The 17,329-nt window shown below is 51.4% G+C and overlaps 7 protein-coding genes across 7 annotated transcripts; 4 read left to right on the forward strand and 3 right to left on the reverse strand.

Moving 5' to 3' along the window:
- Window positions 1–502: 502 nt before the first annotated feature.
- On the forward strand, window positions 503–3,993 carry N7510_005814 (cytochrome P450; the record flags this gene model as incomplete). Its single annotated transcript, XM_056977740.1, has 10 exons — window positions 503–716; window positions 779–837; window positions 928–979; window positions 1,034–1,440; window positions 1,498–1,851; window positions 1,911–2,021; window positions 2,092–2,258; window positions 2,328–2,443; window positions 3,128–3,902; window positions 3,963–3,993. 10 exons carry the CDS (start codon window positions 503–505, stop codon window positions 3,991–3,993), a joined length of 2,286 nt encoding a protein of 761 aa, XP_056833772.1.
- A 1,166-nt stretch (window positions 3,994–5,159) lies between these two features.
- Window positions 5,160–5,999, forward strand: N7510_005815 (polysaccharide lyase family 7 protein; the record flags this gene model as incomplete). Its single annotated transcript, XM_056977741.1, has 1 exon — window positions 5,160–5,999. The coding sequence occupies one exon, from the start codon at window positions 5,160–5,162 to the stop codon at window positions 5,997–5,999; it is 840 nt and encodes a 279-aa protein (XP_056833773.1).
- Window positions 6,000–6,210: 211 nt separating this feature from the next.
- Window positions 6,211–8,990, reverse strand: N7510_005816 (snoRNA-binding rRNA-processing protein NOP14; the record flags this gene model as incomplete). Its single annotated transcript, XM_056977742.1, has 2 exons — window positions 6,211–8,646; window positions 8,703–8,990. 2 exons carry the CDS (start codon window positions 8,988–8,990, stop codon window positions 6,211–6,213), a joined length of 2,724 nt encoding a protein of 907 aa, XP_056833774.1.
- A 136-nt stretch (window positions 8,991–9,126) lies between these two features.
- N7510_005817 (uncharacterized protein) lies at window positions 9,127–10,284 on the forward strand (the record flags this gene model as incomplete). The annotated part of the gene is made up of 3 exons (XM_056977743.1): window positions 9,127–9,407; window positions 9,462–9,598; window positions 9,650–10,284. The coding sequence occupies 3 exons, from the start codon at window positions 9,127–9,129 to the stop codon at window positions 10,282–10,284; spliced, it is 1,053 nt and encodes a 350-aa protein (XP_056833775.1).
- A 112-nt stretch (window positions 10,285–10,396) lies between these two features.
- Window positions 10,397–12,783, reverse strand: N7510_005818 (uncharacterized protein; the record flags this gene model as incomplete). Its single annotated transcript, XM_056977744.1, has 8 exons — window positions 10,397–11,363; window positions 11,413–11,534; window positions 11,585–11,858; window positions 11,911–12,050; window positions 12,100–12,334; window positions 12,389–12,462; window positions 12,516–12,698; window positions 12,748–12,783. The coding sequence occupies 8 exons, from the start codon at window positions 12,781–12,783 to the stop codon at window positions 10,397–10,399; spliced, it is 2,031 nt and encodes a 676-aa protein (XP_056833776.1).
- Window positions 12,784–12,951: 168 nt separating this feature from the next.
- Window positions 12,952–15,516, forward strand: N7510_005819 (pentatricopeptide repeat protein; the record flags this gene model as incomplete). The annotated part of the gene is made up of 1 exon (XM_056977745.1): window positions 12,952–15,516. The coding sequence occupies one exon, from the start codon at window positions 12,952–12,954 to the stop codon at window positions 15,514–15,516; it is 2,565 nt and encodes an 854-aa protein (XP_056833777.1).
- A 475-nt stretch (window positions 15,517–15,991) lies between these two features.
- N7510_005820 (Sec63 complex subunit SEC66) lies at window positions 15,992–17,029 on the reverse strand (the record flags this gene model as incomplete). Its single annotated transcript, XM_056977746.1, has 3 exons — window positions 15,992–16,363; window positions 16,464–16,774; window positions 16,930–17,029. The coding sequence occupies 3 exons, from the start codon at window positions 17,027–17,029 to the stop codon at window positions 15,992–15,994; spliced, it is 783 nt and encodes a 260-aa protein (XP_056833778.1).
- Between the last annotated feature and the right edge of the window lie 300 nt (window positions 17,030–17,329).

Here is a 17,329-nt window from a genome sequence, read left to right on the forward strand (position 1 = left end):
AAGACATTCAAATAACAATAAAATGGCAGATCGTGGTAACTATTTGAATCTTGAATGAAGAGTGATTTGTGGAATTTGTTGCACTTACGTCAACGTCGTCCTGCAGGATCAGCCACCCTGCACGTTGACTTACATGGGTGGTGGGGCTGACGGCCCGCAATGGCCAAGGGGCTGCTCGGGGGCAATGTTGCAGAGGATACTTGAATCGGAAATGATTATCACTATGTACCATGTCATTCTTGGGGGCCAACCCCTCATTGATAAGGGACAAGCAGGGGTTCGATCCAATAACCGTCGTGGCTGTATCCACATGGACTTAATGCCAATGTGGCATGCAAAGGAGTAGTAACCCAGTGGCGCCAGACACTCCAATATCCTGAGAGTATTGTGCAATCTGCAGTCGGGTCGAGTGAAGGACTCTTTTCTATATTGCCGACATTTGAGAGTTCCTCCCGGGCTTGGGTTAAAATAATTGCAGATTGAGTGTGCTGGGTTTCCAACCATGCTTTCGTTCTTTTTCATTCTCTGGGGAATGGTGAGCTTCGTGCTCTACCAGATCTGTCTGCTTGTTTATCGTCTCTACTTTCATCCGCTGGCTCGTTTTCCTGGTCCCAAACTTGCAGCATCCACTTTCTGGTGGGAATGCTACCAGGATTTGTTCGTCGGTGAAGGCGGCCAGTATATGAATCAGGTGGAGGCTATGCATGATAAGTATGGTGAGTCAAGAGACTCCAAAGCTCTCAGCAAGAACATAATCCTCTAACATTGAACCGACAAGGCCCTATTGTCCGAGTAACGCCCGACGAGGTGCATATTCGGGACCCCGAATGGGCGCCGGTATTGTATGCTGGGCCGGGACATGTACAGAACCCCTCCCAGATTCTTCTATCCTCAAAACAGCTCATCCGGAACTGACTGGTATTCAAGATCCGAGACAAGGACCCTTCACTTGCACATGCGGCAGGAACGGCAGATGGGAGTATGTCTTGATGATATTTCTTGAGTGCAAAATCAGCTAACCCGGAGTTCACAGCGTTTGGAACCGTTTCTCATGAAATTCACCGCCGACGCCGAACCCCAATCAGCTCATACTTCTCCAAATCCTCGATTTACCAGTATTTGTACCCCAAAATCTGGCAAAAGACCGAGCATATGTGTGAGGTTTTGGAGAAACACTATCGGCAAGGCTCTGTAGTCAGTGGGAGAGCCACTTTCCTCGGCTGGTCAAATGACAGTCTCAGAATGTGCTCCTTTGGGGACAGTCTCAATCTGCTAGACGATCCCAAGCATGCCATGGCTTTTGATGAAGTGTTCAAGGCATTTGCAGTTTTGTATCCAATCCTGAAGCAATTCGGGGGGATTATTCCATTGATTCTGGAATTGCCCTTTGGATTCAGGCACATTTACAAGCCGCTTGACACACTTCTCACTGTCCACACTGTAAGTCATGTTTCTTTCTGGCAATGTGATTTCTGGATTTTGTCTCATACGATGCAGCAAATGATCAACATGGCCAAAGAGCATCGTGAGGAGTACCTGGCACTGAAGGGATCGGAGAAAGACGTGGTGTCCGAAGAAAACGCAAGAGGTCCTCGTCAGCATACCCTTTTTCATTCTCTCACTGCGAGCAGCCTGCCTGAAGATGAAAAACAACCTAAGCGGATGGCGCATGACGGCTTCGAAGTTCTGCTGGCTGGTAGTGACACGACCGCTCGCAGTATGGGCATTGCAACGTATCATATCATCGCGAATCCGGAAATAAACCAACGTCTTTATGAGGAGCTTAAAACTGTCATGCCAAATCCGAGGGATAAGGTAGAGCTCAAGGCTCTTGAAACCCTTCCCTTCCTGGTAAGCCGACAGGTCGTGTTTCCAGTAGGGAGAACAGGCTAATTTTCATTGGTATTTAGAATGCTATTCTGAAGGAGACACTTCGAATTGGCAAGGTCACAGATCATAGACTTAGCCTTGTCGCACCTAACGAGGCCCTTCAATATCAGAACTGGACAATGCCCGCAGGTGTGAGTATCCTACAACAATGCGAGATATTCAACGCAACAATCGAGAATGATATGACTGACAATACAAAAGACTCGAGTTTCTATGACTCCAACCAGGAACTCCTATGATCCCCATTTCTTCCCCGAACCCGAGAAGTTTGCCCCAGAACGGTGGCTTCAGTCAGAAGAGACAGTTGCGGCGATGAATCGCGTGTTCATGCCATTCGCGTATGGCCGACGAGGGTGTCTGGGGATGCAGTACGTCTTCGGTTTCAATACACTAACTTCAGTCGTAAACATATCAACTAACACAAATTTCAAATGCAGCTTTGCCCAGGCGGAGCTTCGAACAGCTCTCGCTTGTCTCTTCCGGCGCTTCGAGTTCGAGTTGTTTGATACAATTCGCAAGCGCGATATTGATCACACCTGGGCTCATATTTCCGGTGAGCCAAATAAAAAGGGCAAAGGCTTGCGATTTAAAGTGGTAAAGGTGTACTAAAGAGAAAGCGGTGGTACTGGTTGACTCTCTAACCAAATACAGTCAGTGAACGGAGAATATATGTGAGCTGAGTGTATTTAGTATAGTATTTTAGTATATAGGACTATAATAGTAGTATAGTAGTTCACAGTGTTTGACGTCATCTTTTTATATGAAGGACATAAGAAAAAAGAACGCACACGATCACCCGAGGAGTAGCGCCACCATGGGAATTGAGTAGGCACCCAGTCCAGCGACCTAGTAGCTGCCGTGGCAAAGGAGAGTGGGGTGAAAAACACTACCGAGTTATAAGAGGGGCCGGACATCCCTGCTTTCCTCTGGGAAATCAGTTTGCTGTACTTACGCCTAAGAAGATGACGGCCGACCCAGTTACTCTCGCCTCCCAGTCAGCAGCCCCCACTGTGCCAGAAAGACATTCATGATCGACTCCATTAACACTCAGCAGACCTCAAGAAACTCCAAGAGCATACCCATTTTTGAACAATGTAAGTGACCCCGCCTTCTTCTATGTGGGAAGAGCTAGCCTGCTTACTTGGCCCTCGAAAGTCGACCATCGAAACGAATCGCTTGGGTAGGTGCGTCAACCATATTTTATTCCGTTCAATCAATAACAGATATATTCCTATAGATGGTCAGCATGCAGTCTTTACCGTCCGCATTGGGGGACTATACCGAGCCCCATTCATGAAGGGGAAGTCACCTCCCCGAGTGCTAGACGTGGGCTGCGGGACTGGCATATGGACTCGCAGGTTTGCAGCTATGCATCCATCATCCCAAGTGTTGGGCATCGACCTCAATCCAGCTGCGGATATGTCTAAAAATGACAATGAACAGCTGCCTAACTGTACCTTTGCCAAGGCCGACTTTGAACAAGAGTGGACATTTTCTAGCCAGTTCGATTACATCTACATGAGAATGCTCATGGCAGCTGTGAAGGACTGGCCCGCACTGTTCCAAAAAGCGTTTGCAAACTTGCAACCAGGTGGCACGCTAGAAGTATTCGAAGGCTTGATGGAAGTGAATGCCGAGGACGGCAGCACGGCAGCCACCTCAGCTGCCATTCGCTGGTTTGAACTAGCTCAGGAGTACCTGGCTATGCACAATATTAAGTGGGATCTCGCGCGCAACCTTCCACAGCAGCTGCGTGACGCCGGATTTGAACTCCTTGAGGATTTGCCTATCAAAATGCGGTTGTACCCAGATTACCGGGACCCGGAAGCTGATCGGGTCTGGGTGGCTGAACAGTATGTGAAGGATATGTATGGTGTGGTGCATGGAATGACCATTCGCATGCGAAATGATCTCTCTCACAGGCTGTCTCCGGAAGAATGGGACGAGTTAGAGCGAGATGCCAAACGAGAACTCACTGAGGAAGCTAAGCAGCGAGGCTTCTTTACCACCCTGTAAGTCGATACTATATCTGTCACTTTTTGTGGAATACGTAGCTGATTGGCATTTTTCAGGTATGTTCGTGTTGCGCAGAAGCCAAACTAGGCATACAGCCTCAGTCTGCGGAACAGTGCTTGGTGGCTGGGGTCTCAAAAGGGCAACCACAACAGTTTACAATTGTCAGTCGCAGAATAAGAAGGAGGCTTGTTCACCAGTGTTTCAAATTCAATACCGTAATTTGTAGTCTCCTCTGAGGTCCCCGGGACGTCATGATTCATAATTAGGATATTAAAGCTGGATCCAATCTACAAAACACGATACGGTGGAGAAAAGATGGCGCCGGGATTGCAACTATCATACGTTAAGTAGATTGCATTCAGGACGCACCCCTGGTTCATCTGGAGTTTAGTTCCCTCTGGAGTTCCCACTGGCACTGTCAGGTACCCCTGCTCATAGTTCGTAGGCTACAAAAATGCGACACTTGTCCTCCGTCGCTTATACGCGTGGTCTTGCTACTACAGCTGCTGGTATTCGCTGCCTCTGCACTACACCTGGCCGAATATTGGTGCGTGCCATCTTTATATCTATGTACTATATTTTTATTCGTGTTGACTTGTTTTCAATTTGTCCGCAGATTAAGTCGCGACCATTTGATACATGGAAAATTCATGGTCTTTTTAATCCGGGGTAAGTAAATGCATTGGGATGAATCCTACGCTGTGGAGACAATAATACAAAGGGTAAATCGCAAGAGACTGTAACTGCCCAATCCCAGGGGAATAGTTAGTTTGAAGCGGTCCAGAGAAACAAGGACACCCGGTGAAGTCTTTCGCCCCCCGAATTGACCGGAGCTTCACCGGGTTTGCAACCCCTAATTCGGCTTTTCGTCAATGCTGATCTACTCACAAATGTTCCTGGTTCCTGGTTTCATACGAGTATCGGCCGATCAATCATCACATCACCCGTGACTTCAGCGGCAAATGCTAGGACGAGTTTCCACATCGGGTAAGTGGATAATGCAATGCCACCCTACGATCTGCAGGACAATAGGCTATTCTGAGTATAACCCGTTTCATCCACCAATGAAACGACTCCATTATTGATGAAAGTCATTATACTAGAGCGTTTCATATTCTTCAGACACGGAGTTTGTTCGTCTTAAATATACTTGATCCCCTTACTCTTACTCAACCCAAATATATCAAGGCATCGACTTCCTAATTCCCGGAGAAGGAATACTTCGTTACCCATTTTCCCAACCAACATCCACCATGAAGACGAATATAATTTCCTCGATCGTGCTACTTCCCTCTTCGGTGCTCGTGCTAGCTACACCGATGTGGGACCACATGCACGCACCTCATGCACCGTTCATGTCTTCATCGGTTTCTTCATCCGCAACCCCATCCGCGACTCGATCCGGAACACAGACAAGCTGCGCACCTGGCGGCTACATGTCCGTCTTGGGCGATTTTGACCTCCAGCTACCCATCGCGACCTCCAGCGGTGGATCCGCCGAACAAATCTCCGCAACAGCTGTTGCTGGCTGTAACGGATACCAAAATCCAGACTGGTTCTACTGGAACACTGCCAGCTCATACCTTGTGATGAAGGCCCCGCCGACCAGCACGCCCTGCGCCAAAACATCAGGCAGCGAGCATTGTCGCACCGAGCTCCGCGAGGCAGACCCGTCGAGCTGGAGTCCCTCGGGGACGAACACGATGACCGTCAAGCTCAAGGTCCCGCAGGCCGATGATGGCGATTACGGCACGGTCATCGGGCAGGTGTTTTCGGCAAGTTATTCAAAGCCTATCATCGAGCTCTACTATAACCCGCAGGGGGTTGTTACTGTCGGTCTGGAAACGACGACTTCGGGAGGAGATGAGAACTTCACGCAGATTGGGACTATTCCGGAGAATACCGTCTTCACCTATGAGTTGAACTACTCGAATGACGAGCTCACGGTGTCTCTTAATGGAGGGGCGGCCAACCATTTCTCTGTAACGCCGTTGGGTACGCCTGATGCTTACTTCAAGGCTGGTGACTATAACCAGGGGAAGAATGTGGCTAGTGAGGTTGACATCTACTCTATTGATGTAGTGCACTCCTGAAGTGTATGCGGATGATAGGGAAGAAGAAAGAAAGACCGGGGAAATATTGCGGAACAATTCTTACGCATTTTCTCATAAACAGTTCAAGGGAAGAATAGTGAAACCAAAGAATCTATTTTTGAAGTCCCACGCCTGTACCAGAGGAATAGAAAGTAATATATAGAGTAATATATAGACACAGCAAGACAGGAGGTATATGCATAGCCCAGGATCAGCGTTTGCCCTGACGCGCCCTCTTCTGGCGCTCGTAATCGTTCGCCGCACGACCCTCCTCGTTCTGAATCTCGGCCACAAGCCGCTTGTACTTGTGCTCGTACGCTGCATCGCGCTCCTTCTTCTCGCGCAGCTTCTCGCGTGCCACGAAGCTGGCGTCCTTGCGCAGCTCGCGGAGAGCACCCTTGCGCTCGCGTTTGTACTCTGCCTTGAGGCGGTTGGCCTCTGCGCGCTCGCGATCCGGATCGTAGTGCTTGTCCGGGTTGAAGTTCTCCTCGAACTTAGGGATGGCGGATTTGATGGCTAGGGGTTTGTGGTTGTGGAGGAAAAGAGGGCGGCGCGATTCCTTGGCGCTGGTGAGATGGGAGTCAAGAGTGTCCAGCGCGGATTGAGTAGACTCCCGGGCTGCGGCGAAAGATTTGTTCTTAAAGCACTGGCGGAGGTGCTGGAGGACTGCACGGGCTGGGGTGAAGATCTCCGTGAAGGCAGATTTTGAGGACCACAGGTCCGAGGCGGAGCGAAGGAGGGAGACGATGGTGGTGATGAGGGAGATCTTGAGGTCTTCCGCTGCCTGGGAGTCGGTGAGCGATGACACCACATCGCGGAAGTGCAGCTTGCGTGGGGTTGCCTTCTTGGATGATGTCAACAGCCGGACAGAATCTTGAGGTTTTCTAGAAGGAAAGAAGCCAAGGCTGGTGGCTGGCTCGATGGGAGCTAGGTTGCAGAGAGCATTCAGGGTGAAATTGATGAACTCGGGCATGTATCGTTTCGAGACAGTCTGGTACTGAAGACATAGGCTAGCGGCGAAAGAACCGGTTGCAAAATCCGCCAGGGTGTTGGTAGAGCACTGGCCAAGGTATCGGGCAAGGACTAAATGAGCTGGTGTGACCACTGCGTGGAAGTGATCCGATGTTGGGAAGATGGTCGAGATGCCTGTAAGGATCAGAAGGTCGCCGGGGAGGAGACTGAGCGGTCGGTTTTTGGACATCTCCCGAAGGCGTGCGCGAAACGCCGTGGCCACGTTCACGGGGTGCGTCTTGGCCAGCGAGTGGACGTGGCGCAGAATATTCTCCAAGACGGTGAATTGGGGTTGTTCAGTTTCATTGCCCACGTAGGAAACGTGCTCAACCAGGATTTCGGAAAATCGGCCAAGCTTCGCCTTATTCTCGGGGTGGAGGCGAGGATGGTGCAAGGCTCGAACACGCTGAATGACAGTTGGGAGATCCTGGACGGGCACGTCCTCGATAATCTCGAGAAACTGCTCATGGCTGTTGGGACAGGGGTATGTGAAGGCCAGCTTTCCGTCAGCGGCCCGGTCCACTTTGACGGCTGTCGATGTGGCACCAGCAGTGGTATTCGTAGGAAGTGTTAGGCCATTAATAAGCTCATCTTCCTGCTCATCTGTTGAATCGTCTTCCTCGGAAAGTTCTTCTTGCTCCATGTCGCTATCATCAAACTCGAGGCTTGCATCAGATCTCGTCTCAACCAGGTCATCGTCAATGATGAAGTCATCCTCGTCTTCGACGCCAAGATCGGAACGCGGTTGAAAAGAATTCGTGGGAAGTCCAAACGCCATGGCATCGTCAAAATCCGAGTCTTCGTCCTCGGCCTGTGACTCCTTCTGTTCTTCTTCTTCTTCCTCCTCTTCCTCGTCGCTTAATGGCTCACCGCGCATTCTTCGGACTCGGTCTTCTTCCAGCCGTTTTAGCCGTTCTGCTTCTTCCTCGACCATCTCCTCTGCAGTCTTCGTGCGATCCGTAGGCTGAGAACGCTTGTCAAAGGTCAACTGTTTGAGTCGTTGGTCGTATTCCCGCTCGGTGTCCTTGCTTTCTGGTCCTTGCAACAAAGCTGCGCGTTCCGGGTTCATGGCTGCTAAATCTTCCGTGACGGGCTCCGGCTTAGGCGGAGGCTTTACACCTCTCAAAGCCTCAAACAGATCAGGAAGCTCTTGGTCAAGCTTCTCCCGTAGGTCCTCGTCATCCTCTTTAGCCTGTTGCCGTTCGTGTTTGTAGAACTTCGACTTGGCAATGACTTCCTTCATGACCTCCGCTTTCGATTTTTTCCGCCCTGGCTGCTCCTCCTCCTCGTCATGGATAAAGTCCTCCATTTCTCCATCATCTTCAAGGAAACGCTTCCGTTTCCGTGGTGAATCTTCATCGGACTCCGCATCGTCCAAGTCACCCGCCTCGAAATCGTCCAGCTTCGCTCCGTCAAACGTCAAAGACTGGCCCAGGTGCGTAAGTTCAAGTTCGTCCTCCTCATCTTCAAGATTGAACATCGATTCCTTGCGCATCTTCCTTTGGCTCTCTCGAGCAAATCGCTCGGCGGCACGCTCTTCGGGCGTCATGGTCGGGTCGTTCTCACCAAACCGGCGATCGACAAGGCCACCGACTTTGTTGCGCCTGTTCATCTCCTGCAAGAGCGTTTCTCGTCGCTAGTGAGGGGATTTATTAGCTGGATATTCGCACTTGACCATAGCATTGAACTTACCCGTTCTTCACCTAGAGATTTTGTGACACCAGGCCGCGCACGGGCGGCTGTCGTCGAACCACCATCTCGGGTGGTCACATCGAATTTGCTTTGTCGGCCCGTGGCCTTGATCTCGAATGGGTTGAACCGATCGCGAATTGCCTGCAGGGCAGCGTTGCGCTGATTGCGATTCTGGGAAGCGGCACCCGACTTCGCATTCTGGCGCTTTTGCTTCTTGGATTGCTGGGGACCGAGCACTCCACTCTCCTTCAGCGAGGACTTCAGCTGCTTCAACTGAGACGGCGGCATTGCGTGGTGGTTGAGGGAGTGGAATGCGGTAACTTTTTTTTCGGGCTCAAAAAATAGTGGCTTCACCGCCTCGCTGAAATCATTCATTCTGCCGCGCCGGAGTCTCCGCATTTTACACCAACCAACAGCATCTACCATGGCGGTCTTCTCGGGCGACGGGGTGTTGTGGCTCTGTCTGGGCATCTCCCTCTTCTTTGCCGTGCGCGGCATCACCACAGATCTTCGCCAAGTGGTCGATTTGACTGAGATCAAGAACGTCGAGACAGAAGACAAGATCATCAGTGAGGGAACCGAAGAAGGTGCGCAAGATCCAAGCAATTCATACCGAATGGCAACTGACATTATCACTTTTCCAGCTCTCAAATTAGACACCCTTCTCAAGCTCTCCGAAAGCACAAGTCATGACCTCCGCTCTGCGTATGAATCGACATGTTCCCTCCAAGCATAACTTCCCAACTAATTCATCTACAGAGCTCTACGCATTATCTCCGAACGGTCCACCAAAGGGGGAACGCGAGACCTGCTTCTAGAGGATCTGGCAAGCACGAACAAACTACGAAGGGCGCGCGCACTGAACGCATTGAACTTCCTCGTTTCCAACCGAGCATGTAAGCCGCCCGCGTCCATAACTCTCGAATACTTGTCCTAACGTTGTCCAGTATCTCGAACCTCAGTATGCAGCCGACTGAGCGACCTCCCAACCTACACGGCCCTGATAAACTGCCTCTGCAATTTCTTAAGCGAACACACCGACCAAACTTCTACAACAAACTCGCCCATCCTCCCAAAAACCAGACCAATCGGAGAGAAAAAAGCGCTGAACATCCTCAATATTTTGCTGCCCGAGAATGTTCCCGCCGCGCTAGAGGCAGGGATTATAAGCCGGTGGCTGTGCAATTATCCATTTCCATGCGCTCTGTCCGAGCCATCACGGCGACAGGATGCGGTGATTCTCATGAAGACATGGTTTCTAGACGACGGCGTCATGAGCTCGATATTCAACACGCTTACCAATTACAATGATGGCATAAAGCAGCTGCGGAAACATGGGTTGATGGGGAGTATGATTGAAGAGAATGATCAGGACGATGAGGATGATGATGACGATGTGTGGATGGTTAATGGGGAGGATACCGCGGGTTCGACGAGGCGGGTCTCTTTGGGGCGCCGGCTGCAAGAAGGGAGCGTCGAGGAGCAGGCGCTGAGACGGCGAAGAAGGGAGGCCATGGTGCTGAGTGACGGTGGACGGCCTCTTCGGGGTGATGATATTATTCAGCGCCCTGTGGATTTCTAACGAGACGACTTTGGCTTTCTTTTTTTGCTGGCGTGTACTGCGTGTCTATGATACCCCCATTTCGAAAAATCGAATGCTTTACAATAACATAATCATGACGATAAGGACTACATTACAGGCCCATCCAAGCAGACTTGGCCAGATGGTCAGCTTTCTTGCGAGTGTTCTTGACCATGCCGAAGGTCTTCAACTCCGACATGGCGCTGTAGAACAATGCCATGACAACGCGGTCATCGCACCGATCACCTTGGTCACTTTCAAAGACTGCCCGGAACGCCTGCCAGAGATCGTGAACGTTCACTAATGCCCCGGATTCCAGGTAGAGTTGGTATAAGATGGCAGTAGCGGGCTGTTTAGCCGAGATTTTGGTTTCAGAGACATCGGACGAGGATATCAGGTAATCGAACGGACTGGTGAGGGCGCGCTCGATGGCAAAGCGCGGTCGAGGCGCGAAGGTTTCTTTCAGTGGGTTTCTGAGATCAAACAAGAATATCTCGTGCAGAGGCAGGTCCTGCGGGTTGTTCAACTTCGCTGTGAAATATCCTCGCAGCCCATCAATGAGCTCGTCAATAAGTTGAGTGTATTCGAGGTCTTGCTCTGATAATTGGGCTTGACCCTTGCTAAGGCGGACACGTTGCTGTTCGACGGTCGTCTTAACCACGGAGCTGTTGACGTTGTAGGCACTTTGCAGTGTTCCAGATTCAGCATTGGACTGTACCAAGTTTTGGAAATCTTCGGAGATGCCAGGCACCGGATTGTCGTCTGCCAAAGACTCGACCAATGTACGCAAATTCTCGGAGTCGAATGTTTTCAGGGTGATGAGCATGTCATCAATTATTTGCGATTCACTGAGTTCTCCGGAGAGGGCACGAATCGAGAGATCGGACTTGCTGGTCTTTTTCACGCTCTGTGTGCACTGAAGACAGGTATGCAGAATGCTAACAGCTTGGAAAATCCCTCTCATGGTCTCTTGCCCATGGTTGATATGTTGAGTCGCTTGGTGGAGAAGATAATTGTCGTCTTCTAATAGACTCCGTGTTTGTTGGACAGAGCCATTCTCCGCCAAATCCTCACAAAGCCTAGATACCATTAGATCAGGTTTTCCATAAAAATCAATAGTATACCCACATTCGAAAGGATGGGACGTTCCTGATGGCTTGGCATAAAGGGCCAGGAGATGAGATTGTGGGAGCCGGTTTTGCCAGCAAGACCGCCAAGGGATTTGCAAAGAAATGAGACATATACGCATACTATATGAAGGTTAGCAAGGGATGTCCTCATTTGCGGCGAACACAAATACCTTCAGCATTTGGCTGAAAGCCTCCGGGCTCTGAAAGTAGTCGCTCGACTTTTCGAACAGGGTGGCGCTGATATTGCGGCCCAGTCTGAGCCGTGAGTCGTCTCTGAGTTGCAACATTTCATAGATCTCGTCGACGCAATTGCCTGCCTCTTGGGCCTCAAATTGCTTTCCTTGGAGAAGGGCAACACATGAGCGAGAAAGCCGGCTTTGGAATATCTCGACAGAAGTGGAAATCCCGAACACCAGCGTGAACGGTATGCGATCCAGCCAAGAGCTGATAGAAGATGAGCATGACGGTCAACACGCGCATTGGATGTCGAACTTACCTGAACAATGACAATAGATCTGTCAATAAGTTTGGATCAAAAGCTTCGCTATCTCGAAGAGCTAGTACCAATTTCTTGGTCCCCTTCCTTTGGACATAGTCATAGAGCAGGTCCAGATCGTACCCGAGAAGCCTGGGTCCCTGTGGCTAAGTTAGCCTGAGATTGTTCGGATGTGTAACGAGCACGCACATCTCTATCGGTAAGGAATTTCTGGTAGCCGTCATTGCCTTCGGTATTCGTGACCGCCGCGCGAATGATGTTCTTCAGCGTTGTTTTCAAATTCGGTGCATCGCCTGATTCTAACACCACCACACCGCCGTCGCAGGAGGATGTCAATTGATCATTTAGCCGTGAGAGCAGTCTGGTGAGAGAAGAAACATTGGAGCCGACTGTGACGAGCGCGGTAGGGATGCAGCCATTGCACCTGGAAAGCAGTCAGATCGGAGTTTTGGAACATTCGCAGGGAGTAGCAACGTACGTCTCCGGGGACATTGTTCGAACGAAGGACAGCACATCCCTCAAAACTCCGGCGTCAACTTCGTCCAGGATTCCCTAGTGGACATAAGCATTGGACCTCGGTTGGCCCGTCAGTATCTCCAACTAACCTGGATGGATGTTTCCTGCTCCGACCATAGCTTCTTGTATGTGTCGTACCGCAATTGAACGCATTCGGCGGGCTCCTCCCCATTCAACAATGGCACAAAGCAGTGCGAGTCGGAGTGCGGGTGGTCGGTGGGCGCGACTTTGCGGCGCTTCGAGGGTCGCTCGCCTTGGTAGATGTACACGCCCTGGGCTGCGTTAGTCTTCCCACACCACCCCAATAACGTTAACACGAACCTGGTTCTGGGACTTGTCCCTGGTCCCTGCATCCATGATAGCTGGTCGAAGCAAGAGCAAGCAACAAACAAGGGAAACAAACCCACGGAAGGGCGACTTCAACGCGGGCGCTAAACCCAAACGAGCCAGATACTTTTCACCTCCGAAGTGCTGGTCCGCAACTTCTCTTCTACACCTACACCCAACCACGGCGTCCCTGCCTTCATGCTTCGCCAGGCGTTTCATGGCGCTCGATGGTATGTGGCTCATGGCCGCCCGTCGGTTCGAGCCTTTTCCGCCAATACTCCGCGCCGTCTCGACTATGGCGGACCAAACGACAAAGTGACATTCTACGAACAGGATGCGCCGGGGAGCAAGAAACGAAGAAAGATCGATCCCGAGGCCGAGGACAATGAAGAGCGAAAGGGAGTCGAGGATGAGCTTGCGAAGCTCCGGGACGAACTAAAGGTCTTGGAGGAGGGCCCGTTCAGCCCCAACAGTCCCTTCATCAGAAGTTTGCCAGAGGCGGATCGCAAGATCGCCCTGGAAGCTCTAGAAAAATATGAAAGGGAGCAGGGCGAGCGGGGGCCTCAGCCATCTCTGGATGAGGTCTTCGACGAGGAACTCGACGAGATGCTGAAGGAGGAGTTTGAGGGTCTCGCGTTGGAGCAAGAAAACCCGCAAAAGGCCGCCAAACGAGACCGACAACTGTCCCCGAAATCAAAAGAAACTGGACTGGAGGACGACGAGTTTCATCCATACATCAAAAGATTTCACGACTGCGTGATCAATTTCAAGACGAACAGCGAGGACGAGCGGACAAAACATGAGCTATGGAGATGGTACCGGCGATGCAAGCAGGTTATCCCCGAATTTCTGGAATCGATGCCGCAAGAGACTCGACAAATAATGTGGGAGTCACAAAACACCGCACACTTGACGAGCACTACACGATCAACACATCTGCAGACGCTCATTGAAGACGCCAAGTCTGTTAATCAACTCTTCCCGACGCCCCAGATCCTCACTTATATTACTGCTTTGCATGATAGCGGATCGACCAATAAGGCATTGGAGCAATGGGAGGCATATCAAGCCGAACTGTCCCAAAGCAAGGAGGACTTAGAACCATACTGGATGCTTGGAGTGCGACTCTTTGCAGCTGGGAACAATCCCCAACGAGCTCAGGATATTGCTTTGGCTTTTCTCACAAACGATCGATCCCGTCAACCCCGAGTCCTCATCCCTGTTATCACCGCATGGGGCAGATTACCTGGGAAAGAAGCGGAGGTCAAGGCGTGGGCTTTATACCTCCAGCTGAAGACCTTCTTGGGATCAGAAATGGGCATGGGGGACTACGATCAGATCAGCATTGGTCTCCTCACGGCCGGCCGTTTGGATACGGCAGTTGCCGTCTTCAAAGACATGATGGTGACGGGGCAGGACCCGGCAAAGGACTCTACAGCTTTATACAAGGCTGCTCTCGGCCTGGCAGGCAATCTCCATGCGTCGAGCATCAATGAAGAGGCCGTGAATAAAGTCTCGCTCTCCGCGCTGACAGTGTTACCGCGGCAGTTCCAGAATCGGTTTTTCTACGCGAGCTGGATGAAAAAGCTCATCGGAATGGGCGAGGTCGACTCAGCTGCGCTAGTCATCGAGTTGATGTATGAGCGAGGTGTGAAGCCCGACAGCAAGCATATTAATGGAGTCATTGCCGGCTGGCTCCGCGATGGCAGCGCTGGTGCGCGGGACAAGGCCGAGCGGCTTGGCTGGTCCATGATCCAGCGTCGAATCGATGCAGCATGGAAGAAATTCCAGCCGACCAAAGCTATTCCTCAGCTTGGCTTCAACCAGGACACGATCGATCCTGCTCGCATACCGAAGTTCATGCAGCGCGAAGTTCCTCAAGCCAGCATCGAAACATTTTCCATTCTCCTTCTGCATTATACGCGCCGAGGCGACGACGGCATGATCAAATACCTAGTCAAGAGCCTCGGAGATGCACAAATCCAGCCTAATTCCTACTTCATGAATCACCTCCTGTACGCGGAACTGCGAAAACAAGACATCAAATCCCTCTGGACGAAATTCCAGACGATGTCTCAAACAGTGCGTCCAGATCTGGAAACATACGCCTGCCTCTGGGACTGCGCCAAAATCCAATACGACCATGGCCGCACCGCCTATGACTCTGGCTTCCCGTCTGCGCGCCAGCTGTTCGCAGGCATGACACGCTGGTACGCACAGCTTTCACCACGCAGCCGCAAGACCGCCCAATCCGAGTTCTCCAAAGGTCTATATGACCAAATCGTCCGCTGTTTTTGTTTGTCGAAGGATGTTTCCGGGACGCTAGTCGCGCTGCATGCCATGCGAGCAGTCTTCGGCTTTGCCCCAGACGACACAACCGCCCGCTTGATCGTCCTCCAAGTCGCACGCCTGGCCGGTGTCCCCGCCGATACACCCAAACGCCGCCTCCGCCGACTATCAAGCACCCCGCGCAACAAAGAAAGCATCGCTCAGGTGAACCAGCTCCTCGAGATCCTGGGCGACCGCAAAGCCGCGGCCTTGCAAGTGCAGGGTCTAAGCCCGGACCAGTTGGACCCCCATGAGAGACAGCAGTACCAGCTCGAAATCATGGTCAGTCTCCTGCGAATTGTGCTCAGCCGCAGCGACGGGCTAGACCCAGTGGGCGTCGAAGAAAAGCTTGCCAACGCCGCGGCGGAGATGCAGGTTGGGGGTCTGGACCTTGGGCCGCCTCCGGGTGTTGAAGATAGCCAGCTACTACTATAGTCTGGCTCGTTTCTTAGTTATTTTGTTTCTTGCACGCATCTCCGCGACATGGATTCCGAGCATTTGGGGAAATGGACATTCCGAACTGGTCTCGGAAAGCATTGGCTGGCGTTTTTCTCATGGTCTTTTGTATCCCTTGGTATTGGGTTACAGTGTATATTATTATCTCAGTGTATAGATAGGATCAAGAGTCTCCGATGAGGTCAATATGAACATTCTCCTCTACACGAAGCGTCTCATAATTTTGGGACATGCATTATCGTAGAAGAGAAAAACAACAGATGCTAGGTATACAAGTGCACAAAGCAGCCCATGAATCATAAGAAATGAATCCCATCACCCAGCAGAAGAGAGAAAAAGCCCGAATTCCAGCCCCTAATCAGAAACAATGCAAATCCGAAGGATGGAAACAGAATCTAAGCATTCCCAAAGAAATAAAAAAAATCTAAGAGATAACAGATAAAAAACAAGTGATCTATTTCTTCCCCTTGCCCTTCTTTTTCTTCCCACCACCGCCGCTGCCACCAGGAGTAATACCCGCCGCCGAGGACGGATCAGCCTCAACGAGGACTGCGTCGTCATCACTGGTCTGTACTGAAGAGGCAGTCGGTTGTGCGGGAGCAGCTGCAGCTGCAGAAGCAGCCGCCGGAGCAGACAAAGAAGAATCACCGTCAAGCTCCTTCATGAATCCCTCCTTGATGCTAGCCTTCTTCTTATCCCACCACTCGCGCTCCTCGGCCAGTTTCCCCTGGTGCTCATCCAGACGGCGCCGGTAGACATCGTTGTTCATCATTTCATTAGCGGATTGGAAGATAGTTTGGCCCCAGTTGGGAGTGTACGCATTCGCCTATTTGTTCCAATATTAGCATACTCCAGTCTCTCCAAAAGTCAACCTCCAAAAAGGTTCATAGCCCCTTCCACAAGGTAAAAGGCCAATAGGTACTCACCTCGGCAACAACATCGCGCACCTCTTCCTCCATCTCCTTCTCGGCGCGCTGGAAGCGCTGCCACAGGTCATCGCCGACACTGCCGCGCTGGAGGAGCATGGAAAGGGCCTGTTTCTGGGACCGCAGGGTCATGACGCGCTTGATGTCTTCTGTTGCGCGGCGGAGGAGCGCGGCCTTGAGGACGGATTCTGGGACAGAGGGGGCTTTCTTTTCCTTGGCGGAGGTGGAGGGTGGCTCGAGGTGGAGGAGGGAGAAGTAGATGTCGCGTTGGAGGTGCGCTGGGAACCATGCTTCCAGGGAGGCTGCTTTTGCTGTTTGCGAGGGGAGGTTAGCTGGTGCTCTTTCGGGAGGGATGAGGATGGGGCTCGGTGCTTGGAGTTGGGGTCGGGGTTGGGGGGTTCCTTGTCATGGTTGTGTAGTTGCACGCGCAATGGAACGGAGGATGGGGAATGGGAGGGATACGTACTGGCCTTGCGCTTGCGGTATAGCGAGGCGAATGTCGCGAGTGAGCCGATTAGGACGCCTAGGTAGGCGAACGGCACGGCCAGACTGAGCCAGTCGACCATTGTGATGGGTGTTGTGGATTGCAAGGGAAGAAGAGTTGTTGGAGAGGAGGCGCTCCGGAATAAAATGCGGGTATTGTTATTTATTCAAAGAGCAAAACATATGGTCGAGAAGGTAAGGTGCAGGTCCAGGTGAAGCGGAAGATCACAAAGGGACCAAGTTAAGGCCAGGTGGAAGGGTGGGTCTCGCGTCACATGTGCTCCCCCCATAGTGATATAGCAGCCCTAACCACCGAACATCATAAGAGTAGTAATTAGAGAGTACACTTTATTGTCCTTATTTATTGACATCTGTCGATCAAA

The sequence above is a fragment of the Penicillium lagena genome (genome assembly GCF_028827675.1).
Source record: "Penicillium lagena strain IBT 129212 chromosome Unknown utg000003l_segment0_segment0, whole genome shotgun sequence".
NCBI lineage: Eukaryota > Fungi > Ascomycota > Eurotiomycetes > Eurotiales > Aspergillaceae > Penicillium > Penicillium lagena.